General features: G+C 45.6%; 1 protein-coding gene across 2 annotated transcripts in view; it reads right to left on the bottom strand.

The window, feature by feature from the left end:
• Nucleotides 1-24,597, bottom strand: part of LRPAP1 (LDL receptor related protein associated protein 1) — a 90,076-nt gene that overhangs the window by 40,394 nt on the left and 25,085 nt on the right. For both annotated transcript variants that reach the window (XM_029591882.1, XM_029591873.1), the window contains exon 3: nt 4,207-4,328. In XM_029591882.1, coding sequence (XP_029447742.1) covers nt 4,207-4,328 — 122 coding nt within the window. The remainder of the gene's footprint in view (nt 1-4,206; nt 4,329-24,597) is intronic.

The raw sequence follows: 24,597 nt of genomic DNA, 5'->3' as shown, positions 1-24,597 counted from the left end.
AGGATACTCCTAAATTCGTAAAAAGGGTTCTCTGAAAGATAGGGCTTGAAGTTCAGACACTTGCCTAGCTGAACAGATTACCACCAGGAAAACCACCTTCAAAGTGAGATCTTTATGGTAGCCCTATTAAGGGGGGTTCAAAAGGCACATCACACAAGTCCTTGAGAACGAGATTGAGGCTCCAAGGGCAGCAAATCTTGCGAATAGGGGGCCGCAAGTGTTTCGCTCCTTGGAGGAAACGCATGTCTGGATGCGCAGCTAAGGATGCTCCCTGAACCTTGCCTAAACAACCAATCTACAGCAGACACCCGGACCCTCAGGGAATTTAAGGACAGGCCTTTTGACAGGCCCCTTTGCATAAAGGCAAAGATCTGCACCACAGACCCTCTCTGAGAGTCAATCCCCTGCTCTGCACACCAAGACTCAAAGACCCTCCACATCCTGACATACACAAGGGAGGTAGAGGTCTTGCGAACCCGTAGCAGAGTAGAAACATCCTCCGGATATCTTTTCTTCCTTAGTTTCCTCCTTTCAAAAGCAAAGCTGCTAAACAAAAGCAATCCACTTGATCAAAAATATACGGGCTTGCCTTAGAAGATTTTGTAGATGGCCCAGCCTCAGGGGTCCGTCCACTGCTAGATTGAACAGATCTGCAAACCAAGGTGGTTGTGGTCACGAAAAGTAATCTTCCTGGATGGATCTCTATTCTCCTTAGAACCTTGCCTACTAGAGGCCATTGTGGAAGAATGTAAATCAGAACCTCGTGAGGCCAAGGCAGACTAGGGCATCTACCCCTTCTGCTCCATACTCCCTTCTGCGACTGAAGAAACATGACCCCTTGGTATTCTTGTGGGTCGCCATGTGATCCACATGAGGCTTGCCCCACTTGAGATGAGGGTCATCGTTTTGTTAGACAGCTCCCACTCTCTGGGGTCTAACTGCCGCCAGCTCAGAAAATCCGCCTACACATTGATATACCTGGCTACATAAGACGCTGTTCCACCCAGGATATCAGTATCTCTGCTTCCCTTGCCGCCACTTGACTCTTGGTTGGCGGCTGATGTAGGCCACTGTTGCACTGTCCGAGAGGACTCAGACAGCCCAATTGTTCAGGAGCGGAAGGAAGGCCTGAAGTGCTAACCACCAGCTCTCGTTTATGATTGGACATTCCTATGCCGACCACTGACCTTGCACCACTTGGGACTGAAACAGCTCCCCAACCGGAAAGACTGGTGTTGGTAGTGACTACTACCTACTGTGGTACCTCGAAGTTCACTCCATGGTTGAAATGGTCCCGGCCAAGCCACCACGAAAGCTTGGACCTGGCAGATTCGGTAAGCAAAAGAGGAGATGAAACTGTTCAGACTTCGGGTCCCATCGAGAAAGCAGTACTCTCTGTAGAGGTCTCATGAGCAAATGCCCAGGGGACCAACTCCCAAGTTGAGGCCATGGAGTTCAGGACCCGTAAAAATCCCAGACCATGGGAACCCAGACTTTCAACAGGTTCTGAATTTGCAACTGCAGCTTGATGATTCGCTCCTCTGTGAGGAAAACCTTCTCAACCTGGGTGTAAGCATGCTCCCAAAAACTCCAGGACCTGTGAAGGAGTCAAGTGACCCTTGGCTAGGACGACCATCCAGACCAAGGATCTCAAGCGGTCCATGACCACATTCACTGCCTGACGACACAGGTACTCAGACTTTGCACGGATGAGCCTGTCGTCCAAATATGGATGGACCAGGACACCTTGCTTCACGAGCGCTGCTGCCACCACTACCATAACCTTGGTGAATGCTCTCAGAGCAGTAGCTAGACCAAAGGGCAGAGTGCAAAACTGAAACACTGACCAAGGATCATGAACCTGAGGTATTTTTGATGATCCCGGCGAATTCCGGTGTGTAAATACACCTCCGTCAGGTCCAGGGATGCCAGAAATTCCCGCTTCGCACAGCCACTATAACCGACCACAGAGTTTCCATCTGGAAGCAGGGAACCTCGAGTGCCACGCTTACCTTCTGTAAATCCAATATGAGCCGAAACGATCCCTCCTTTTTTTGACACCACAAAATAAATGGAACACCACCTCATCATCTGCTCCTCCTGGGGGACGGGAATGATCTGTTTAACAATAATCCTCTTTGCTGGGGAAGCACATGGAGACACCATTAATAGACTTCTTAGAAGGACGAGCAAATTCTAAAGCATAACCTCCATCATGCTTAGAACCTACTGGTCCGACGTGATCTTGACCCACTCCTCAAAAAAAAAAACCAAAAAAAAAACCCACCACAACAACCCAACTGACCCCTGCTGGCCGGCCATACCTCACTGAGTAGATTTGGGCCCACTAGGCCCGAGCTGTTGTGGTGGGCCCTGCGGCTCCGAAAGGACTGGGACCAGGACTGAGACCTTGCCGAGACCTGCACCCAAAGTTCTGCTCTGGCAGGGATGCCTTTGGTTCCGAGAACAGAGTGGAAAGAAGCCTTTGAATCCCTTCAGCTTGTCTTCCGGCAACTTGTGCACCTTATTCTCCCCCAAGAGCTTGTTCAGCTGCTCCAAATCCTCTCCAAAGAGAAACTTGCCCTTGAAGGGGAGGGTTCCCAGCTGCACCTTTGATGAAACATCTGCTAAACAATTCCACAGCCATAGGCTTCTAGCCGAGACAGCTGTCACCACAGTTCTCGAAAAGGTGTGAATAAGGGAGGCATCCGCCCATAGGCAACCAATGCCTCCAAGCACTCCGCTTGCTCAGATTCCTGCTGGAGATAGAGAAATACTGAGGAGCTGCAGGTGGCACACCAGGTTAGGAGGCAGTGTCTTCAAACTTTTCAACGTCTCCATCTGCTGGAAGGGAGGCAAAACCCAAGAGTCTGGACTAATCTGGGTATTACAGGGAACTGCAGATGTGATCAGGTGTGCCATAGAAAAGTCACCACTGCCTGATGCTCAGAACCTCACCTGAGCTCTGCTCTAAGCACCCTGCAGCAACAAGACAAGCAATGGCTCTTAAATGTGACAGAGCACCTTTCAGAGAACACATGTAATTATCCGTGCCTCTTCTTACTAGCTATAGCATGAGCCCTGGAGTGTAGTAATTAATGAGCAGCACAAAGGGCATGGTTAGCTAGGTTTTTTTTTTGTTGTTGTTTTTAAACATACACAGCACACACGGTACCTCATCATCCTTCTACACCTAAGCCTCCTTCTTTGAGACCTTCCAACCTCAGGGAGATAGAACAGCATGAGTAGAGCGCTGGACAGCAATGGAGCAGCTCTGGCAGCCACCAAGACAACTAACCAAGCCAGCTGTCTGTACCACACTGACTTCATCACTTGTATAAAGAGGAAACTGGTTCAAGCGTTGTGTCCACCTCCTCTAATCCTTTGTTTTAAACTTTGGAAAAGAAGCAGATGAGGCTTCCAGTGCTTTCCTAGCTCTTCTTTTGGCCATAAGGGCCCTTTTCATATCTGTATCACCTGCTCCATGGAGGCTGGTATGCCACACATTTTTATTAAAGTAGGTGTGCCTTGGACTTGAAAATTTTCGATAAACATCAAATTGATAAACAATGGCTGACTTACCTAATTTAGCAGCTATACAGAGAGGAAGTTAAGAGTCATTTGGGAATACAGTTGTGCTGTTCACAAGAGTTTTCTTACTAGTACTGGGGCAGGTGTTTGCAGTGCAGGTGGTTAAACTTAGAAATCAGAGGTAAGCACTTTTCCATCAAAAATTGCTAATAAAAATAAGACCATGGGAAAATGCCTTTGTTAAGATATTTGTGTCTAGCACACTGCATGCACTGATGGGTTTGCTGAAGGATCATTGTCCTCACTGCCATGCAAAGTCCATTAGGTTGTGAAACTGAAGGCTGGAGACTCCAGTCCTTAATAAAGGTCATATGACGGGGTAGGCAACTTTGGTCCTTAAGCACCACAAAGCAACATGCATGAGATATATTTGTATGCAATAGACGCAATGCATAGAAATCTCTCATAAGCATATTTATTGTGGATATCCTGAAAATCCAACTTGCTTATGGCACTCAAGGACCAGAATTTCCTATCCCAATCATAGGATAACCAAAATAAACCTCCAGATCGCTTTATTGTAATATGATATTGTACAGAAAACCATAAGCAAGTCAGATCACTCAATTTAAATATTTCATTTGATAAAAATTTTTTTTTTTTTAATTGATATACCTTGTTCCATAGTTTGTCCAGTCTGGGATCATCAAGCACATCATTTTCAGTGCCATCATTAATGTAGTTGTTTACCATTTGGGTGTTTTTCTTGCCATCCAAGCCATACTTGGCTAAAATCACTTAGTTAAAGAAAAAAAAATGGTATGAGAATGGTGCAAGTGGAACAGTTCTAAACATTTTGGAAAGAGTAATTTTCCCTTGGTACTTGTACCTCACTTACATTTCACTAAAGTTAGGCAGTTTTATACGATCTCTTTACTTGTTAAGCTGTAGCAGTTTGCTGTTTCTATAGCACCTTTTTATATTGTAGCAGAAAGAAAAAAAATTCTACTTGCTAACTAGAATTCTTTGAGTTTCACCACAGATAGCCCAGACCACCGGGATTTTCTACTCCCTGGCAGGAGCACAAATAGAACATTAACTCAAGAAGATGGGACTATTGCTACCTTTGCTCCCCTGGCTTCAATTCTGACAGATTCCCAATCAGAAAAACACTTATTCTCCATAGCATTATATTCTTATCCTTCATCTTGCAGTATTAAAATTTGTGAAAAATCTAATCATTCCAGTAATTATTCTGTACAGAATGCACATCTGACTGGATTTAACATTTAAAAAAAATCTATGGTGAAACACCAAAACAATTAGCAAGTAAGAATATTTTCTTTTTAGATGTTCCAGCTGATTGTCTAGACTTCTAGAAATTGAAAGCAGAATCCAGTAAGTTAAAAGGAGACATTCATAAGGTGAATGGGTATTAAGCATGGCTAATTCACCCTGTTTACGGTAAGCAGACTTGATTTCTCAGGCAATGAGTGGGGCTGAATTGGCCATGGCATGTGGAGTCCCAAGCTAATGGCCGTTTAGTAGAATACATACGCCCGAATTTTCAAAGTGCTGCTAAAAATCAGGGGATACGCACGTGGCCGGGCCATACGTGCACCAAGCTCATTCTAAAAAAATGAGCCCGGCCACTCAAGTATCCCCTGCTACTCGCAGAAGTGCCGGCCTGTCTCAAAGGAGCAGGGCAGGACAGCAGCCATTAGGCTTGCCAGCAGCCACATGTAACTTACTTCTGCTCTGATGGAGCAGGTAAGTTATAAAACAAAAAAAGTGAGGGTAGATAGGGTTAGTTTAGGGGTTAAGGAGGAGAGGGGGAAAGGGAGGAAGGGTAGGTAGGAATATAAGAAAGTTCCCTCCCAGTCTGCTCCTTAATTGGAGTGATCTGGGAGGGAACTGTGCAAAGGCACGATTGCATCGCCCGAGAACTGCGTGCACAAGGACACCTGTGCACTTTTGAGAAGTTGATCTTATTGAATAAGTAACCCGGATCCCCAATGTAAAATATAGACTACTGGGTGAAAAGGCTGTACACGACTAACTGCCCAAAGTTACTATCACTTCTTGACAGATTACCCAAACAGTACTGGGACATGAAGGGGCGAACCGATGACTAAGCTGCAGCTTTGCAGATGTCTTCAGACACAGCTCTTAGGTGAACTGAAGTAGCCATGGCTTACTTGATGAGCCCTATCAGGGCCTGTGAACTTAAGGCCAGCCAATGAACTACAACATACAATATAGACCTTTAGACAGTTGGACAAAAAGTACTCTTTGCAAAAGTCACACCTAGTCTATTGGTATGATAGGATATGAACATCTGAGAAGCCTGACAATTTTGCTGAGTTCTTAGATAATAGCCCAAGACCCATTTACAGTCCAGTGAATGGAGAGCTCTCTTTGTGCACATGTAGCTTTGGAAAGAACATAAGCAAAAAATAGTTTGATTCAATGAAAATTCATAAACCACTTTAGGTTAAAAAAAAATTTAAGATGGTGCGGAGCATCACCCTACTGTGAAAAAACTACAGATATGGAATGTATGACAATTTGATTGCTACTTTAAGCCATGCTTTCAGAAATAAAATTGCTATGACCTTGTTTTCTTCTATCTTTCAATATATTCAAAATCAATGGAACAGATAGGAACACATGTCTGTTGAAAGTTCTACACTTCCATTGATGTGTCTAATGTTTACAGTTCTTGAAATCTACTAAATGCTCAATCTTTCTTATTTTCATTTGCCATCAAATCTTTCTAGAAGTCCCAAGCTCTGACAAAATCCTGCAAATATTCGAGTGATCTTCCACTTCTATGTTTAAAACTCCTACTTTGTATAATGCCAATAGACCAAGATGATATTTGGGCTCCTTGTGCCATCCCTACTTGTTTCATATTGATAGCTGTAATCAGTTTGTTTTTTTTTAAATATAAATATTTCTGTAGTATGTAATCTTTGGAAAGGACAGTTTACAAGACTGCTCATTTTAATGAATCCCTACTTGAGATTCTGTCAACCAAGTTCCTTAGGTTGAGCTGTATCTCAATACACTTGCCACTGAAGAAATAACTATCTAGATTTTATGATTTAGTGACATGCTTTGGATGATCGATTTATCAAATCTGGCAAGTATAACATTTGAGATGGCTTCTTTGCTTCAAGCAGCTAAAAAAAAGCAGTTTTAAGGCGTTTCATATTGAATCTTGGTTATTTCACCAGACACTTTGTGGATGACTAATTCCAGCACATGAAAACACTAGTTTGCTAACATATTTGACTGTCAAGGATTTTACAGTTGAAAAATCTCTTAATCTTGCCTATTGATATTACGGCTGTTCTTGTGTTGAATACTGCCCTAACAAGCTCTATTTCATGACAAGGATTTAACATACTGTTGGCTACGTTTACCACCCATCATCTTAAAATTGCCAATGCACTCTTCCTGGATTCTCATTTTATTTACCATCTAGAAATGGGATGCGTCCACCTTCCGGTCTTAGGGCTGCTGCCAATACTATCATCAACTTGGTGAATGCTCTTAGTGCACTTAAGCTAAAAGCCCATTCCTGTACACTGAAAATTGCAGTTTTGTGCACTGTTCAAATGGGTCACATGGAAATATGCATCTTTACAGGCTATTGTTGATTAAATTTATTTTCCTACTGACTTGCTGATTTTAGTACGTACTCTGAATGAATGTTTAGATATGAGGTCCAAAAAACACAAAAGATATCTCCAAATTTTCTTTTCAAAAATGCTCTTCACCTTTAGTCAAATCAATATTGTAAAATAAAAAATTTTAGTGGAAAAACGGGACTGCATCAGCAAGCCTGTGATGACGTGCTCAGTACCTTACCGAGCCGCCCGGTCTTTCAATCATTTGCAGCCCGTCAAGGAAAGTTTTACCATGAGTGATACACCATCGGGTGCTTTTTAACAACATAATGAAATATGTAAATCTGTACTTTCTGTAGACCACGTAGTATTAATGATGACTCAGAGTTATAATACAGAAGACTCAATAATACGCCATCCGGTGTTCTTTATGGGGCAGATTTAAAAGCCCTGCTTGCGTAAATCCGCCCGGATTTACGCGAGCAGGGCCTTGTGCGCCGGCGTGCCTATTTTCCATAGGCCACCGGCGCGCGCAGAGCCCCGGGATGCACGTAGGTCCCGGGGTTTTTCAAAGGGGGCGTGTCGGGGCGGGACCGGATGATGCAGCGTTTCGGGGGTGTGGCTGCGCCCTCCGGAACCGCCCTCGGGTCGAGTCTTGGCGCGCCAGCAGCCCGGTGGCGTGCGTGGATTTACGTCTCCCTCCGGGAGGCGTAAGTCTGTGGATAAAGGTAGGGGGGGTTTAGATAGGGCCGGGGGGGGGGGGGTGGGTTAGGTAGGGGAAGGGAGGGGGAAGGTGAGGGGAGGGTGAAAGAAAGTTCCCTCCGAGGCCTCGGAGAGAACGGTGACAGGCTGCGCGGCTTGGCGCGCGCCGGCTGCCCAAAATCGGCAGCCTTGCGCGCGCCGATCCAGGATTTTAAAATCCAGCATACTTTTGTTTGCGCCTGGTGCGCAAACAAAAGTACGCGAACGCGCTTTTTTTAAAAATCTACCCCTACATGTATGTCTGCCCATTAAATCTTATGATGGTCACTCTTAGGATTTCAAAACAGTTGACTCAAATTCAATACAGTTGACGCGACAGCGGCCATGTTTCAAGCCATTCGGCTGCTTCATCAGGAGTCAAGAATGTCATGAGAAAGAGTCTATGAAAAAACCAAAAGTATTTTACAATCATTTCTATTAACTATGAGAAGACTTAGCTTATAAAGATGTAGCAACCTGTTCCAACCAGGACGCAATGTCTCCGTCAAATCACTTTCACTTAAAAGCCGGGTTAGAGACCGCATCAACTAGTATCTGGAATTAAATAGCCCACTCTTTTTCGGGCGTCATGACGTCAGCAACGTCAATTATCACCATGGTAACATGACGCTAAAGAACAGCATCCCCTCAGAAAAAACTCCGGGGAAAGAAACCTTCATTGTGGACAGTCAGAATGGAGGGATTTAGAAACCACTACTGTCATAAGAATACATTTAACTCAAGCATAGTATTAAGGCCCATCGGGTGCACTGTGTCAAGGGAGTGAATCCAGCGTTGTTCTGCCTGTAGTAGTCTTATCAAAATCACCTCCTTGCCATGAAGGTACCAATTGTTCCAGCACACAAGCTTTTAAATCAAAGGTATGAGAAAACTGTAAGCAGTGGGTTACTAATGGTGCAGTAATTTGTCCCATATCAACACAAGATCAATGCTCGATCAGCCATGTTTTGGTCTTCCCTACATATCATGTTACAGAGACATTGAATGATATAAATTGCTCCAACTGATTGGCAATCTGTATTCTGCCTTAATATCAGATTTTTATGCAATCTTGAAAAATACAATGCCGAGGTGGAAATCATGATGTGGCAAACTGTACATGACCCACAACTTGTGTAGGCACCTGGATATTGAACCATCTGACGTAACGATGAATCTAAATGTACAAGCTGGTCTTTAGGATTAGTGCCTTGAGTAAATGTAAATCTCGGGATATTCTGAAATTCTGCATGTAGTTGTAAATATGTGCCAATTGCCTGTAATCTTCTTCATTTTAGGCGTCATAGATGAGTGGTAATATACAAGTAAGTGTATCTTCTGTGTCATTCGAGCGTGGTAAAAATAACCAATCACTATGTGTATACTTGGCCCTCATGTATGCCCTCTTAATACATCTTGAAAAGGTATCCCCTCATCTGAAACCTTGTCCAAAGCTGCTTAGCTTGAAAATGAAATTCTGGTAAAAAGTGGTACATAGCCGCCTGATTCTAAAAAATTGGCTGGTAGGTAAATTTTCTTTCAAAGACCTGGGATGAGCACTAGTGAAATGAAGCAATGTGTTACTTGCCACTGGCTTTCTAAACAAAGTGGTTTCAAAGCCATCCAAAGTTGGTTTTTTTTTTTTAAATATGAATATCCAAAAAATCAATCTCTGAAATGTGAACATTAGCAGTGAATTTCAAATGTGAATTCCGATTGTTCAACCACACAAGGAAGGCTTGAAAATCAACTAAAGACCCTGTCCAAAACAGCAGGATGTAATCGATGTATCTCTTCCATGTGCTAATGTATTTCACAAAGGGATTGTTCAAATAAATCCATTTATCTTCAAACCAGCCCATGAACAGGTTTGCTATATCTGGGGCCATCGTGGCCCCCATTGCTGTGCCACAAATCTGTTGGAAAAAAGTGCCTTCCCATGCAAAAAAATTTTTTGCAGTGCTATACGTGTTAAAAAGGAAGACTGAATTCTATGAGGTCTTACTGTTTTCTCAAAACAATTATTAGCAATGTTGATAGCTTCTTCTTGGGGATATTTGTGTATAACGCTTCCACTTCAAATGTTACCAAAAACATTGAAGGAATATCTAGCTGATAAGTATCAAGGAATTGTATCAACTGCTGAGAGTCTAATATATAATTTTAGTTGGCAAACATGTGGAGCCAGAAAAAAAATCTGCAAATTTGGACAGGGGTTCCAGGAGAGAGCCTCTACTAGAGACAATGGGTCTTCCAGGGGGGGATTCACAATGTCCTTATGTATATCTTGGGGAGAATGTAAAACGGAACAGGTGCAGATTTACGGAGCAAAAAAGCCACCTCCTGAGCTGTTAAACCAGTCTCCGTACCTTCTTTGACCAGAACTTCTCTCTCAAAGATTGATCCTGTAATTGTCGTTTGATTTCCTCAGTATATTTAGTGCGGTCCAGCAATACAATTTTACTGCCTTTGTCCGCAGGCTTAAAATCACAAGCTGTTCATTTGTGCGCAGAGATTTTAAGGCTAAAGCTTCAACTTTGGTCAAATTTGAAAATGACTGTTGGTTAGAGAACTCTGATCTTAAATCTGTTAATACTCTTTGATAGAAAGTATTAATCACAGCATCTGGTGGACCAGGGGGACACCATGTAGATTTATTACAAAAAATAGATAACTCAGGTCCACTCGGTTGCTGAACAAAAATATGTTTAATAAAAAGTTTCTGAACAAATTTATATAAAGCAATCTCTAGCTGAAAAAGATCAGCCTTTGGAGTGGGTATGAAAGATAGTCCTTTATTCAATACTGCAATCTGATGATGACAAAGAAAGATGATAAATGCAAGATCAAAGATTCTGGTGAGTCTGTGAGTGAGTCTGACAAGGGTATTGTGACTTTTCTGTCCAATTGCTTCCTCGCTGGGGACGTCTGTATCCCCTGCCTAAAAAACGATTCTCTGATGTAGTGTCATGTTTATAGGCTGTACTAGATGCTTTACTGACTAAATCATCACTCCCTGAGTCAAAGGTAACCTTGTTGGGTCTGGTCTTATTCTTAGACTCACACATCCAAGGATAAACATAACCTTGTGTGTAATCACATTCGTCATGTTGGAATTTCTCAAACTTTAATTGCTTAAGCTCCATCCGAAATTTATCTATGGTCTCATTAAGTTTATTCAATTGTTCTGTGTATTTTTCCACATCTACAGCAACAGATAATTGTTCTTTGGTGACTAATTTCTGCCTGTATTTCACCCTCTTTTTTCTGTGCTGTCTTGATTAAAATCAAGTCCAGGCTGCATTTATTTAGTATCACGTTCCAGTCTTGAATAAAGTCGGGATCTTCTCTGTATAGATGTGGTTCTTTAGACATTCTTAAGCCGTGGGGGATGCACTGCTGTCTGCAATATTCTAAGAGGGTATCAGCGTGAAGGGAAGTACGGACTGATAGCAGAGTGAGTTTAGTTAAAGAGGCCCACTGATCCAGATCTGACTGTCCAACAGTGGTTGTGAAAATATATGGTTTTGCTAAAAGGGATTGCAACTCTGCTTCTGAGTAACTGAGTGCTTTCAAGGTCTCTGCACTGGCCTGGCTCATATACTATAACAATTGCAAATAACAAAGAGCAATACTGCGAACCTATTCGCTCAATGCCAAAAAACACAAAAGGTATCGCCAAATTTTCTTTCCAAAAATGTTCTTCACCTTTAGTCAAATCAATATTGTAAAATAAAAAAATTTTAGTGGAAAATGGGACTGCATCAGCAAGTCTGTGACGACATGCTCAGTACCTTACTGAGCCGTCTGGTCTTTTCAATCATTTGCAGCCCGTCAAGGAAAGTTTTAACATGAGTGATACACCATCCGGTGCTTTAACAAAATGATAATATTGATTTGACTAAAGGTGAAGAGCATTTTTGGAAAGAAAATTTGGCGATACCTTTTGTGTTTTTTGGCATTGAGCGAATAGGTTCGCAGTATTGCTCTTTTGTTATTTGCGATAGATATGAGGTCCAATATCATTCTATATATTCCTGAGACTTTGCGACCAAGAAAAAGCATTGCTTCATTTTTTTTTGTGGAAAAATTGTTCCTATATTCCATCTCTCTGAAACTTTTACTTTGAATGTCCTTTTTTTGTCTCCTTTGATACTGGAAACATACATTTAACCTCTTGCCAGGAAGATAAACATAGTAAAACTAGAATATAACATTAAATTCTCATTTCTTCATATCCTTCTGGCACAGCAAAGCTATCAGTGATGTCATTTTTTGGACACTTTCCCAAAAAGGTTGCCAACTCATGGTTTATAATCTCTAAAGGGTTACCTTCTAGTTGGAACAATAGCCTAATTTTCTAAATGCTTTGTCCTTGAGAAGACTGACTTGCCAGTTTTCTTAATTCATCAATTCTCCACTGAAGAGCAATTAAAGTGAAGGTTTAAGTGTGCTCTTGAAGATGAAACCTGCAGACAGGCTGCTCCTAGCCACAATAGCAGCAAGTGGGCAAATAAGATCATATATATTCCCAAAAAACGTAATAGCAGCCATTAACACTAGAAACATCAATTTAGATTTGGCCATGCTTGTGATCTCTGTATAGGAGTGTTAAATCCTGAACATACATACGCATGCGTAGAAGCTGCTGAACACAATGCATAATCTAATTTTTCAGGCATTGTATCTGCAAGAGACTCACAGTATCAATTTGAATTGTGTTTCTATTTTGTTAATTTCAAAAACCTGCTTGCATCCAGGATTTTTTAGTTCAAAACTTTATTGAAATAAAGGCATCAAACCACCATAACCTGGCATATACTAGTTTACGTACACCAAGTAACAGTGCATATACACATTTTTCTCCTCCCCATTTTAGAAACAGTGTAGCCCAACTCTCTCCCCATTAAAATAAAATGTCTATTCATAACCTTTTAAGTCTCCAAAATCGAAATAAACCCCTTAACCTGCCCTAATCCTTATCACAATTCCCATATAGTAGTCATCAGTAATATTAAGCTTTTCCTCATACCTCATCACTGCATTTTTTCTATTTAAAGTGTGTTAAGTTTAAAAAAATACATCTTATATTAGACTATTAAAAATAAATTATTTGGTTTATCACCGATTCATGCAACAGAAGCCTATTTTTGGAGAAGCTAAAAATATGGATTCTCGATTGCTTAATACTAGTTTCACATCCCTTAATGCATATTTTCCCATACAGAATAATGTCTTTCCCTTTTTCTGAATAGTCTTTCACCAACTGATTCTGAATCAGTAATTAAATTCGTTCCCTTATTTTGCAAGTTTAACTGGAATCAAACTCAGATTGTCAAATGTCTTTTCTGAAAGACATTGGGTCATATCAATTCAAATTTTTTTTTGTAATCCAAGAAGTGATTTCTGCTGGTAAAAGTATGAGCTGTATGTTGCATTAGTAACATTGTTTTAGAAATCAGTATTCTGTTCTTATCTTGTGCAATTTTAAGGGGCTTATGTAACCTTGATTTTGACACTGGAGACAACTGATCTAGCTGTTTCCTTCCTTCTGCTCCCCTCTCAATTTTTCTATTATAAAATACTTGCTCTTCAGAAAGTCAGATTGCCCTCTTCTTCCCTGAAACAAGACGAAGGATAAAAGCGACCAAAGATTTTGAAAGTTGGCTGCACACCAAATAATTCAACAGTAGGAACATAAGCCTAGAGTGCTGTTACCACTGCCATTAATGTTGAGATTACTTACCTGATAATCTCCTTTTCCTTAGTGTAGACAGATGGACTCAGAACAAGTGGGTATAGTGTGCTCGTGCTAGCAGTTGGAGACTGATCTGACGTCAGCAAGGGTACATATACCCCCACAGGAAGTGAAGCAACACAGTAATCTTCCTTGCAAAAGCTGTTATGGATATATGTGTATTGACGATCAATGAATTAGTGAAACAGGATTCCCCTGACCGATTGATAGTAGCTGGAGACCGCCAGCGCTTCCAACCGGAAGGCGTCGACACCTGGTAGAGTGGACGCTCTTATGTAAGAAAATGACATGGCTTACCTTGAATCGGTGAAACCCATGTACACCGGCAGCCGGGCGGGATGCTGAGTCCATCTGTCTACACTAAGGAAAAGGAGATTATCAGGTAAGTAATCTCAACATTTCCTGGCGTGTAGCCAGATGGACTCAGAACAAGTGGGATGTACAAAAGCTTTACTCCCGGACTGGGCGGGAGGCTGCCTGAGGACCGCGTAAGACTGCCCTCGCAAATGCAGTGTCCTCCCTGGCCTGGACATCCAGACGGTAAAATCTGGAAAAGGTATGGAGGGAGGACCATGTCGCCGCCTTACATATTTCTGCGGGCAACAGCATCCTAGATTCTGCCCAAGATGCTGCTTGCGCTCTGGTAGAATGAGCCGTGACCTGTAGAGGTGGTGACTTTCCGGCCTCTACTTAGGCCGCTCTGATGACTTCTTTGATCCAGTGGGCTATGGTGGGCCGAGAGGCCGCTTCCCCTTGCTTCTTCCGCTGTGAAGAACGAACAGATGGTCCGTCTTTCGTACTGCTTCTGTCTTTTCCAGGTATCTGGGCAGCAATCTACCGATGTCGAGATGGCTTAGCAAACGCCCTTCTTCTGATTTCTTCAAACCCGCCGTGGTTGGCAAAGATATGGTTTGATTGAGGTGAAATTGTGAGACTACTTTAGGTAAGAAAGAGGGAACCGTGCGAAGATGGATAGCCTCTGGAATGATTCTCAGAAAGGGATCACGGCAGGACAGCGCTTGTAGCTCTGAGATGCAGCGTGCGGAACACACTGCCAGCAAGAACACCATCTTCAAAGTTAGCGAACGGAGAGACAGGCCCCGAAGGGGTCTGAAGGTGGATCCCGCGAGGAAATTCAAAACTATGTTGAGGTTCCACAGGGGCACTGGCCACTTCAGTGGCAGACGAATGTGCTTGACTCCTTTCAGGAAGCGGGAAACATCTGGGTGTGTGGTAATGGTCTTGCCATCCCTCCTGGGACCAGAGCAAGACAGCGCAGCCACCTGAACCTTGATGGAGCTTAGGGAGAGACCCTTCTGAAGCCCATCCTGCAGGAAATCCAGAACAATAGGGATTGTGGTCGCATGTGGATTGGTGCCATGAGTGTCGCACCAGGCTTCAAATACTCTCCAGATCCTTAAGTAGGTGAGGGATGTGGAAAACTTGCAAGCTCGGAGGAGTGTATCTATCACCGGCTCAGAGTAACCTCTTTTCTTCAATCTAGCCCTCTCAATGGCCAGACCATAAGAGAGAATTGAGCCGGATCCTCGTGGATGATGGGACCTTGACATAGCAGGTCCCTGAGAGGGGGCAGGGGAAGAGGCTCCCCTGTCAGTAGTCTTCTCATGTCCGCATACCAGGGTCTTCTTGGCCAGTCTGGTGCCACTAGAAGAACTAGGCCTCTGTATCTTGCGTATAAGGGCGCCCAGCAGGGGCCACGGAGAAAAGGCATATAGCAGGGCCCCTGGAGGCCATGGCTGAACCAGGGCATCGATCCTGTGAGAGAACGGATCTCACTTGCGGCTGAAGTATCTGGGTACTTGAGCATTGGACCTGTCCGCCAGTAAGTCCATGTCCGGAGTCCCCCACTGATCCACAATCATCTGGAAGGCTGTGGGGGACAGCTGCCATTCTCCCGGACTTAGGCCTTCCCTGCTGAGGAAGTTTGCCGCGGTGTTGTCCCGTCCGGCAATGTGGACGGTGGAGATGTCCTGGAGATTCGCCTCTGCCCAAGCCATCAGCGGGGCTCTCTCTAGGGACACCTGTTGGCTTCTGGTTCCGCCCTGTCGGTTGATGTATGCCACTGTGGTGGCGTTGTCTGACATCACTGACTGCTCTGTTCCTCAGTCTGTGAGCAAATTGCAGGCAGGCTAATCGGACTGCCCGCGCCTCTAGGCGGTTGATATTCCACCCCGACTCTTCTCTGTTCCACCGCCCTTGGGCGGTGAGATCTTCGCAGTGTGCTCCCCATCCGCTCAGGCTGGCATCTGTGGTGAGCAGAGTCCACGTGGGGGAGGACATCTTCGACCCCCTGCTCGTGTGGTCGGACTGCAACCACCACCGTAGCTGGGTCCGCAGTCTGGCTGGTAGAGGTAGATGCACGGAGTAATTCCGGAAGCGAGGGCTCCATCGAGAAAGGAGGGAGCGTTGTAGTGGTCTCATATGAGCCCTTGCCCAGGGTACCACTTCCAGGGTGGATGCCATGAGACTGAGAACCTGCAGATAGTCCCAAGCTATGGGCCGGCTGGCTCCCATCAAGGACCGTAAACGCGTCTGGAGTTTTAACCTTCTCTTGGTGGTGAGGCTGACTTTGTCTGCCTGGGTGTCGAACTGGACTCCCAGGTATTCCAGTGATTGGGAAGGCTGTAGGCAACTCTTGCTTAGGTTGACTACCCATCCCAGGCTTTCTAGCAGGGAGATCACTCTGTTGGTTGCCCGATGGCTCTCCTCTCGGGATTTCGCCCTGATCAGCCAATCGTCTAGGTAGGGATGGACAAGGATTCCTTCCCGTCTGAGCGCCGCTGTTACTGCTCCGATCACCTTGGTGAAGGTCCGCGGCGCTGTGGCTAACCCGAAGGGTAAAGCCCGGAATTGGAAATGTTGTCCCAGAACCTTGAAGCGTAAGTAGCGCTGATGATCCTGATGCATCGGGATATGCAGGTAGGCCTCTGACAAGTCTAAGGCTGTGAGGAATTCTCCTGGCTGTACTGCAGTCTTGACTGAGCGCAGAGTTTCCATGCGAAACCTCGGGACCCTTAAGTATCGATTGACTGACTTGAGGTCCAATACGGGCCGGAAAGTGCCCTCTTTCTTGGGTACCATGAAATAAATGGAATAGTGCCCAGAATCCATTTCCCCTGCAGGTACTGGGATTATGGCTTTCAAGGACAGGAGCCTCGCCAGGGTAGCTTCCAATGCTGCCTTCTTGTGGATTGGACACGGAGATTCCACAAACCTGTCCGGAGGGATGTGATGAAGTCCAGATAATACCCCTCTCGGATGATGGCGAGGACCCACTGGTCTGATGTAATCTCGACCCATCTGGGGTAGAAGAGGGTTAACCTGCCCCTTATGGCTTTGACCCCCGGATGGATCGGCTGATTCTCATTGGGGGGTGCGGCCGGGGCCCGAGCCAGCTCCCCTCTTGTGCTGCTTGGTCCGAAAGGACTGGTTCCTGGCCTGAGGACGAGGTGCCTGGTAGCGACTCCTATAAGGAGTGAAGCGTTGGGAGCTTCTACCTCTGGAGGGCCTCGGAAAGGTGCGCTGGTTCCTCTTGGACCTGTTTTCCGGCAGTCGAGGTACTGGAGAGGCACCCCATGTGCTGGCCAGTCTATCTAGGTCGCTGCCGAACAGAAGAGACCCCTTGAACGGCATTCTAGTGAGACGTGTCTTAGAAGGAGCGTCGGCTGACCAGTTCCGTATCCAGAGCTGCCGCCTGGCTGCTACTGAGGATGAGACCCCCTTGGCTGTCGTACGGACTAGGTCAGAGGCGGCATCCGTAATGAACGAGAGAGCTGACTCCATGTCTGCTGCCGGAGCATTGTTCCTGACCTGTGACAAACAGGAACACGTTACCACTGTGCAGCAGGTTGCGATACGCAAAGACAGAGCTGCCACCTCAAAGGTTTGTTTCAGGATGGCGTCCAGGCGTCGGTCATGAGCCTCCTTGAGGGCCGCCCCCCCTCCACTGGAATGGTAGTGCGTTTGACCACAGCGCTAACCAAGGCGTCCACCTGAGGGCACGCCAGCATATCCTTGATTGCTGGGTCCAAGGGGTACATGCCGGACAGGGCCCGACCCCCTTTGAATGAGGCCTCTGGCGCATTCCACTCCAGATCGATCAGCTGTTGCGCCACTTGCAGGAAGGGAAAAATGGCGGGCTGTGGGACGAAGACCCTCCAGCAGGGGGTTCTGCGTAGATGCCTCCATGGTGCTGGGGCCCGGAATGGCCAACTCCGTCAGGCACTGAGAGACCAGGTCGGAGAGATCCTCCTTGGGAAAGAACCGCCTCATAGTTCGATGTGGCTCTATCCCAGAGGGAAGTTCCCCCTCCTCGGGGGGTTCGGACTCGTCCTCCGAGACATCAGGGTCCGCAGGAGCCGGACTGCCCGGAGGCGGGTGCCCGCCGTAAGGGCGAGAGGATCCGGGGACAGGGTCAGCAGGGCTTGGATGGGAAGCAGACTGCATCTGTACAAAGGCGTGAATCCCCTTAAATAAGTCCACCCAGGAAATGGAAGCAGTCTCTAGCCGTCAGGGTACCAAATCCCCCGGAATTCCTGGCTGTTCAGAACACCCTGCTAAATCCGGGGTGGCCCCTGGGGAACTGTCGGTAAACCTCGGTTGAGACTGGTCCTGGCCCGATGCTCCCACGGCCTCCTCACATTGGGCACAAAGGGAGTCTGGCTCCTCGCTCTGCGTGGCTCTAAGCTGGCACGCTGAGCATAGGCCAAGAACTTTCACACCGGAATCAGGAGGTGCCGCCCCTGGAAACGCCGGGGCGTTCAAGTGTTCCATCGCGTCTTGCGAATGGCAGGGCGCCGGCTTATATCAATAATATGCGCTTAATATCCAATATGCGGTCAAGCATATGCGTTCAGCACTATGCGCTCAAGAACATACGATATGCACTCAAATATACAGTATGTGCTCAAAATTATGCATACAGCACTATGCGCTCAATAATATACAATATGCGCACAAGAACATACGCTTAGTAATGTATATGCTGCGTTGTGCGCCCTTCCACAGGCGCCTATCCGTGGGCGCTCAATACCTTAACAAGGCTGACAAAATGGCGACCTCCACGGCGTGTCGTCTACTGGCAACACCGCCGATCCTCGTACCTCGGAGACCAAAGGTAAGAGATGTACGCCATATCTGATCTTCGGCGCTTCCCGGCTGTAACCCGGGCGGTCTCCGGCTGCGGGGGGAGGGGAAATACCTTCACCGCCGCGCTCGAGGAAATGCACCCGCTGCCTCTAAGCCGCCGAACTCGTCACGCTCGGGGCGAAGTCCACGCCAGGACCGAGGCGCCTCTCAGCCAGGCCCAAGCCCTTCTCGCTCGGAGGTTAGATCCCTGCCGCGATTCGGCCACCAGACAGAGGCCTAAACCTCCGAGGGATCGCGGAAATCACCTCGGGAAAAACTCAACTGGGGGAGGGACCCGAGGGTATCACCGCAGGAGTGCGGGGCTTGTCGTCTGGTATCTTCTTAGAAATTTAGTAAGTCAAAAGTAGAAAGTAGATTTGGAAAACACACTCAGCGAGCGTGCAGGAGCTCCAAACTGCTTTGGAGACGGAAAATTACTGAGTTGCTTCACTTCCTGTGGGGGTGTATGTACCCATGCTGACGTCAGATCCGTCTCCAACTGCTAGCACGAGCACACTATACCCACTTGTTCTGAGTCCATCTGGCTACACGCCAGGAAATATGTATTTAATGGTCTATGATCTCAATGGAGCAAGACTTCTGGCCACAATAATCTCAAATGGATCTAGCACAGTAAGGTTAGCTGCAAAAGTGTCAAATCCTTTTTATGCTGCCTGACAACAGTCCCTTAAACTAAACTGGGAGTGGATCAACTCTTTCCAGTCTTGGCACAGTGGAAGTTTTGATCAATGACAGCTTAGATGTTTCTATTCTAAAATATATTTCCTGCAGCAGTCCAACACACTTTTGCTCCATCCTGGTTCTTCAGTGGAAAAACAGTTGGAAGATTTTAAACTTTGAAGTTGCAACATTGCATGACTGCTAACCAAATACACAGCACACTTTGAAGTGTCACAGCTGAGCAAGCAAAAGCCTTGTAGTTCTGGTAGCATAGGAACTGAATGTTCAGTCAGTAAAATCTTTCTACCCGACAGCAACCCTGCTAGGGACAGAAACAAAACTGAAGCAGAGATGTCTTTAAAGAGAGGCTCACCCGAGCTGAAATTCAGCTTCCCCTGGCTAGCAATCTTCTGGGCTATCAGGGAAGACTGTCAGTTTGCTTTCTTTTACAAAGATGGAATCCCAGGCTGTGCTGCAATGTTATTGAAATTGTTTACATTACAAATTCAATTCAACACTTACCTAAACTTGGGGCATTAAATATATCCATGTCAAAAAGACAACAAATTTTTCAGAAACATAAAAAGATGGCAGCCAAGGATTATAAAACCCATCTAATTTGCCCAATTTATTTCCTTTTGCAGTGCTATAGACCATATTTGATTTCTGGCTCTTTTTGCCTTTCTGCAACCAAGGATGTTCTGCTTATCTCAGATTGTCTTTATTCAGGATATTTCTTGCCTCCACTGCCTCCTCTAGAAAAACGTTTCAATACACCCACTAGCCTTCCTGTGAATAAATTTTCTAATGTTACGTTTAAGTTTAACCCCTTTAAACCTTTTGCTCTAGAAGATGCTTTCCAGTGAAAAATGTTTATACCTTCCTATTATTTATTAGAGGTGTGAATCGTGTGATCGATCGTCTTAACAATCGATTTTGGCTGGGGGGGGGGGGGGGAGGGAATAGGATCGTGTTTTGTTTTGAAATAGTTAAAAAAATCGTAAAATCTGAGGAGGGCGGGAAAACCGGCACACCAAAAAAACCCTAACACCCACCCGAACCTTTAAAACAAACCCCCACCCTCCCAAACCCCCCCAAATGTTTTAAATGACCTGGGGTCCCAGCGCGATGTCCCGCTCTCTGGCCACGGCTGCTGTGAAGAGAAATGGTGCCGTGGCCCTTTGCCCTTATGTGACAGGGCAAAGGTAGCGCCGGCGCCATTTTGATTCCTAGGTCCCGACGTCACGCGTCCAGGAGATAGCTCCCGGACCCCCGCTGGACACCCAGGGACTTTTGGCCAGCTTGGGGGGCGCCGGCCATATGGCCGGCGCCATTTTGCAATACGGCTCGAGTGCAAGAGGTCGTTCCCGGACCCCCGCTGGACTTTTGGCAAGTCTTGTGGGGGTCAAGAGGCCCCCCCAAGCTGGCCAAAAGTCCCTGGGGGTCCAGCGGGGGTCCAGGAGCGATCTCCTGCACGCGTGACATCGGGGGACAGGAACCAAAATGGCGCCGGCGCTACCTTTGCCCTGTCACATAAGGGCAAAGGGCCACCGGCACCATTTCTCTTCACAGCAGCCGTGGCCAGAGAGCGAGACATCGCGCCGGGACCCCAGATCATTTAAAACATTTTGGGGGGGGGGTTCGGGAGGGTGGGGGTTAGAGTTTTTTTGGTGTGCCGGTTTTCCAGCCCCCTATTTAACGATACAATACAAATGCCCCTGACGATAAATCGTGGGCATTTGTATTGTATCGTGCACTCTAACGATTTTAAAATTATCTGACGATTATTTTAATCGTTCAAAAACGATTCACATCCTTATTTATACCTCTGAGATATCTAAATATCTCCATCAGATGTGTCCTCTCAGAGGATATATTTATATTTAGGTACTTGTGTCATATCATAGATCTAACTCCCACTTCTATAATAAAAATGCTTCTTCCAGAGTAAGTTACTTTAATTTTCCATTAGCTGGTAATGGGCTGCTATTCATGCTTATGTGGCAGACCCCTCAGTCCGACCACTATCCCTGCTTTCAGAATACACTTAACTAGGAGCCATCCAATTCCTATAGTCCCTTCCACCTGGAGGGTCCGATTGGATGCCTTAGTCTTCTCAGCCCAACCTTACTTTCTCTTAGGGGGTTGAGTTAGAGAGAGCAGCTGCAGTTAAAAGGATGTATTTTTCCCACACTCTGGTAGGGCATCCTGGACTTGCCCAATGGTGTATTCTTTTAGAAGTGATTCCTCCACATGCACTACCTGCCAGAGGGTCCTCCTCATTCTGAGTTACAGTGAGACAGGTTTTTAAGCCAGATACCCTCTTGGGGTGAGAGGGCTGCATCCAGGGTACTGGAGACCTGTAAGCCACTCTCTCCCAGAGCCAGGTAAGCACCAGTTATAGATCCTGCTGAGGAGATTGGATACATCTTCAGCCTTCACAATTTAAAAAACAAACAAAAAAAAGCAAAAAACCAACCTTTAAAAATATTTTTTGGACACTAAGTAACATGGGGAGGTTTTTTGGATCCCTGTTCCCCCACTGGGATTCCAGAGCAGAGGTAAAGCCTGGTCCCAATGACTTTTCCCTTAGAGTCTCGAGGAAAGAGAACACTTAAGGAAACATTTTGAAACATCTGAAGAACTTGAGGATGAGACCTCTATCGAGCACCACAGACACTGAAAGGAGCAGGAAAGGCTGGGTGTCAGGGAAAGGAAAATATCTAAAAAAAGGTAGGAACTGAGCAGTTAAAGTGGGGACCAAATCACTAGGATCCCCAGACAGCCCTGGGACAGTAAAGCATTAAAATCACCATGGGCTCTACCCAGATCTCTGTTAAACATCTACTCAGAGGAAACACTCTGTAACCATATTTAGATGTACACTTATAACTTTGGACTGATGGACTTTATTTACCTTATATACACCCAGTCTGAATCCTGTTTAATTCCTACTACAGCATCTCACCCCCATGAGAAGCACTACATCAGCACAAGCACTATAAGTCTTTCTTCATTCTTCTGGGCCATAAGCAAGAGCTTCTCCCCATAGTGACGATCCCATCGTGGGAGAAAGAGTTAGCTTGTGAAGGAAATGCTAGCTGGAGCAGCCCCTGAGGTAATAAATTAGTTATGGGTTCTCCGAGTTAACCCCTCTGAAAAGAGGATTACAGTTAAGTCCACAATAGTTCAGTCAATCTTCACAAAAAGGGGTCAGGTGCTCTTGGGAAAGCAGAGTAACTTACCTGTAACAGGCGTTCTCCGAGGACAGCAGGATATTAGTCCTCATACACGGGTGACATCAGATGCAGCCCCAATGCGGAAAACTTATGTGAGAGTTTCCAGAAGTCTAACTAGGCACCCTGAGCATGCCCTATACAATGTGTCCACACAGGGTCCCTCTTCAGTCTTGTAATACAGAATTATGATTAAAATAAAAACAATAAGAGAAATCCAACTCTGGGGTAGCAAGTGGGTTTTGTGAGGACTAAGATCCTGCTGTTTTCAGAGAACACCTGTTGCAGGTGCATCTCTGTTTTCTCAAAGGACAAGCAGGATGGTAGTCCTAACACATGAGTGAATCCCTACCGAAAGGCTGCTCTCCAACACAAAAGGCGACCAAACACCCAACTAGGTGCCAACAGGTATACCACCACCAGTGCTGTTGGTTAACAAGAGGGGAAGACAGCCTGAACCCAGACAACGGGCCCTAGGTGGGAGAGTTGGGTTCTATACCTCAAACAGATACCGGACAGACTGGCCAACCCTACTGTCACAGCAGCCATTCCTATCCAGACAATGACATGTAAATGTGTGGAGAGAACTCCACATTGCAGCCTTTCAGATCTCCTCCACAGCAGCTGCTCACAAGTGAGCCCCAGATGCTGCCATGGCTCTTGACAGAATGAGCCTTGACGTGACCCCCAAGATGCAGTCCTGCCTGGGCATAACAGAAGCATATACAATCTGTTAGCCAATTGGATAGTGTGTTTGGTAACAGCAATGCGCAACCTATTCTGTCAAAAGAAATAAAAAGTTGGGTGGACTGTCTATGGGCTTCTATCAGCTCCAGATAGAAGGCTAAGGCTTGCTTGCAGTCCAAACTGTACAGTGCTCATTCGCCTTGGTATAAATGGGGCCTGGGAAAGAATACTGGCAGAATGATTAGACTGCTTAATATGGAAATCAGTCGCCACCTTAGACAGGAACGTAAGGAGCGTACGCAAGACCACCCTGTCATGATACAACTTAATATAAAGGTGGATAAGTCACTAAGGCCTGGAGCTCACTGATCTTGCACACAAGTGACCACCTCTAAAAATATGACCTTCCAGGCCTGGTTCTTCAGGTCACAGGTATGCAGCAGCTCAAAAGGAGCTTTCATCAGCTAACACCATGTTGAGGTCCCAAGACACAGCAGAGGCCTTAGGGAAGGCTTTAATTGCAGCAGGCCCCTCATGAAAACATACAATTATAGGCTGTACATAGATGGGCATATCATCTACACACCTTGGTGGTATGTGCCAATTACACAGAGATGAACGCTAATGGAGTTGGTCTTTAAGCCAACCTCTGATAGGCGTATGATGTAGTCAAGCAGTTTTTAGACCGATAAAACAAGAGGGTAGGTGGTCTAAGAAAGCCGTAAGGGCAACAAAGTGGATTAGATGCCAAGAACATAAGAAATTGCCATGCTGGGTCAGACCATGGGTCCATCAAGCCCAGCATCCCGCTTCCAGAGGCCAAACCAGGCCACAAGAACCTGGCAATTATCCAAACACTAAGAAGATCCCATGCTACTGATGAAATTAATAGCAGTGGCTATTCCCCAAGTAAAAGCTATTAATCAAGTTTAATGGACTTCTCCTCCAAGAACTTATCCAAACCTTTTTTGAACCCAGCTACACTTACTGCACCAACTACATCCTCTTTATTGTGTGCTGAGTGAAAAAGAATTTTCTCCGATTTTGTCTTAAAATGTGCTACTTGCTAACTTCATGGAATGCCCCGTAGTCCTATTATTCGAAAGTGTAAATAGGAGAGTCACATCTACTCGTTCAAGACCTCTCATGATCTTAAAGACCTCTATCATATCCCCCCTCA

This window comes from Rhinatrema bivittatum, chromosome 1 (assembly GCF_901001135.1).
Source record: "Rhinatrema bivittatum chromosome 1, aRhiBiv1.1, whole genome shotgun sequence".
Classification (NCBI taxonomy): domain Eukaryota; kingdom Metazoa; phylum Chordata; class Amphibia; order Gymnophiona; family Rhinatrematidae; genus Rhinatrema; species Rhinatrema bivittatum.
This window is presented reverse-complemented; position numbering and strand designations above follow the sequence as displayed.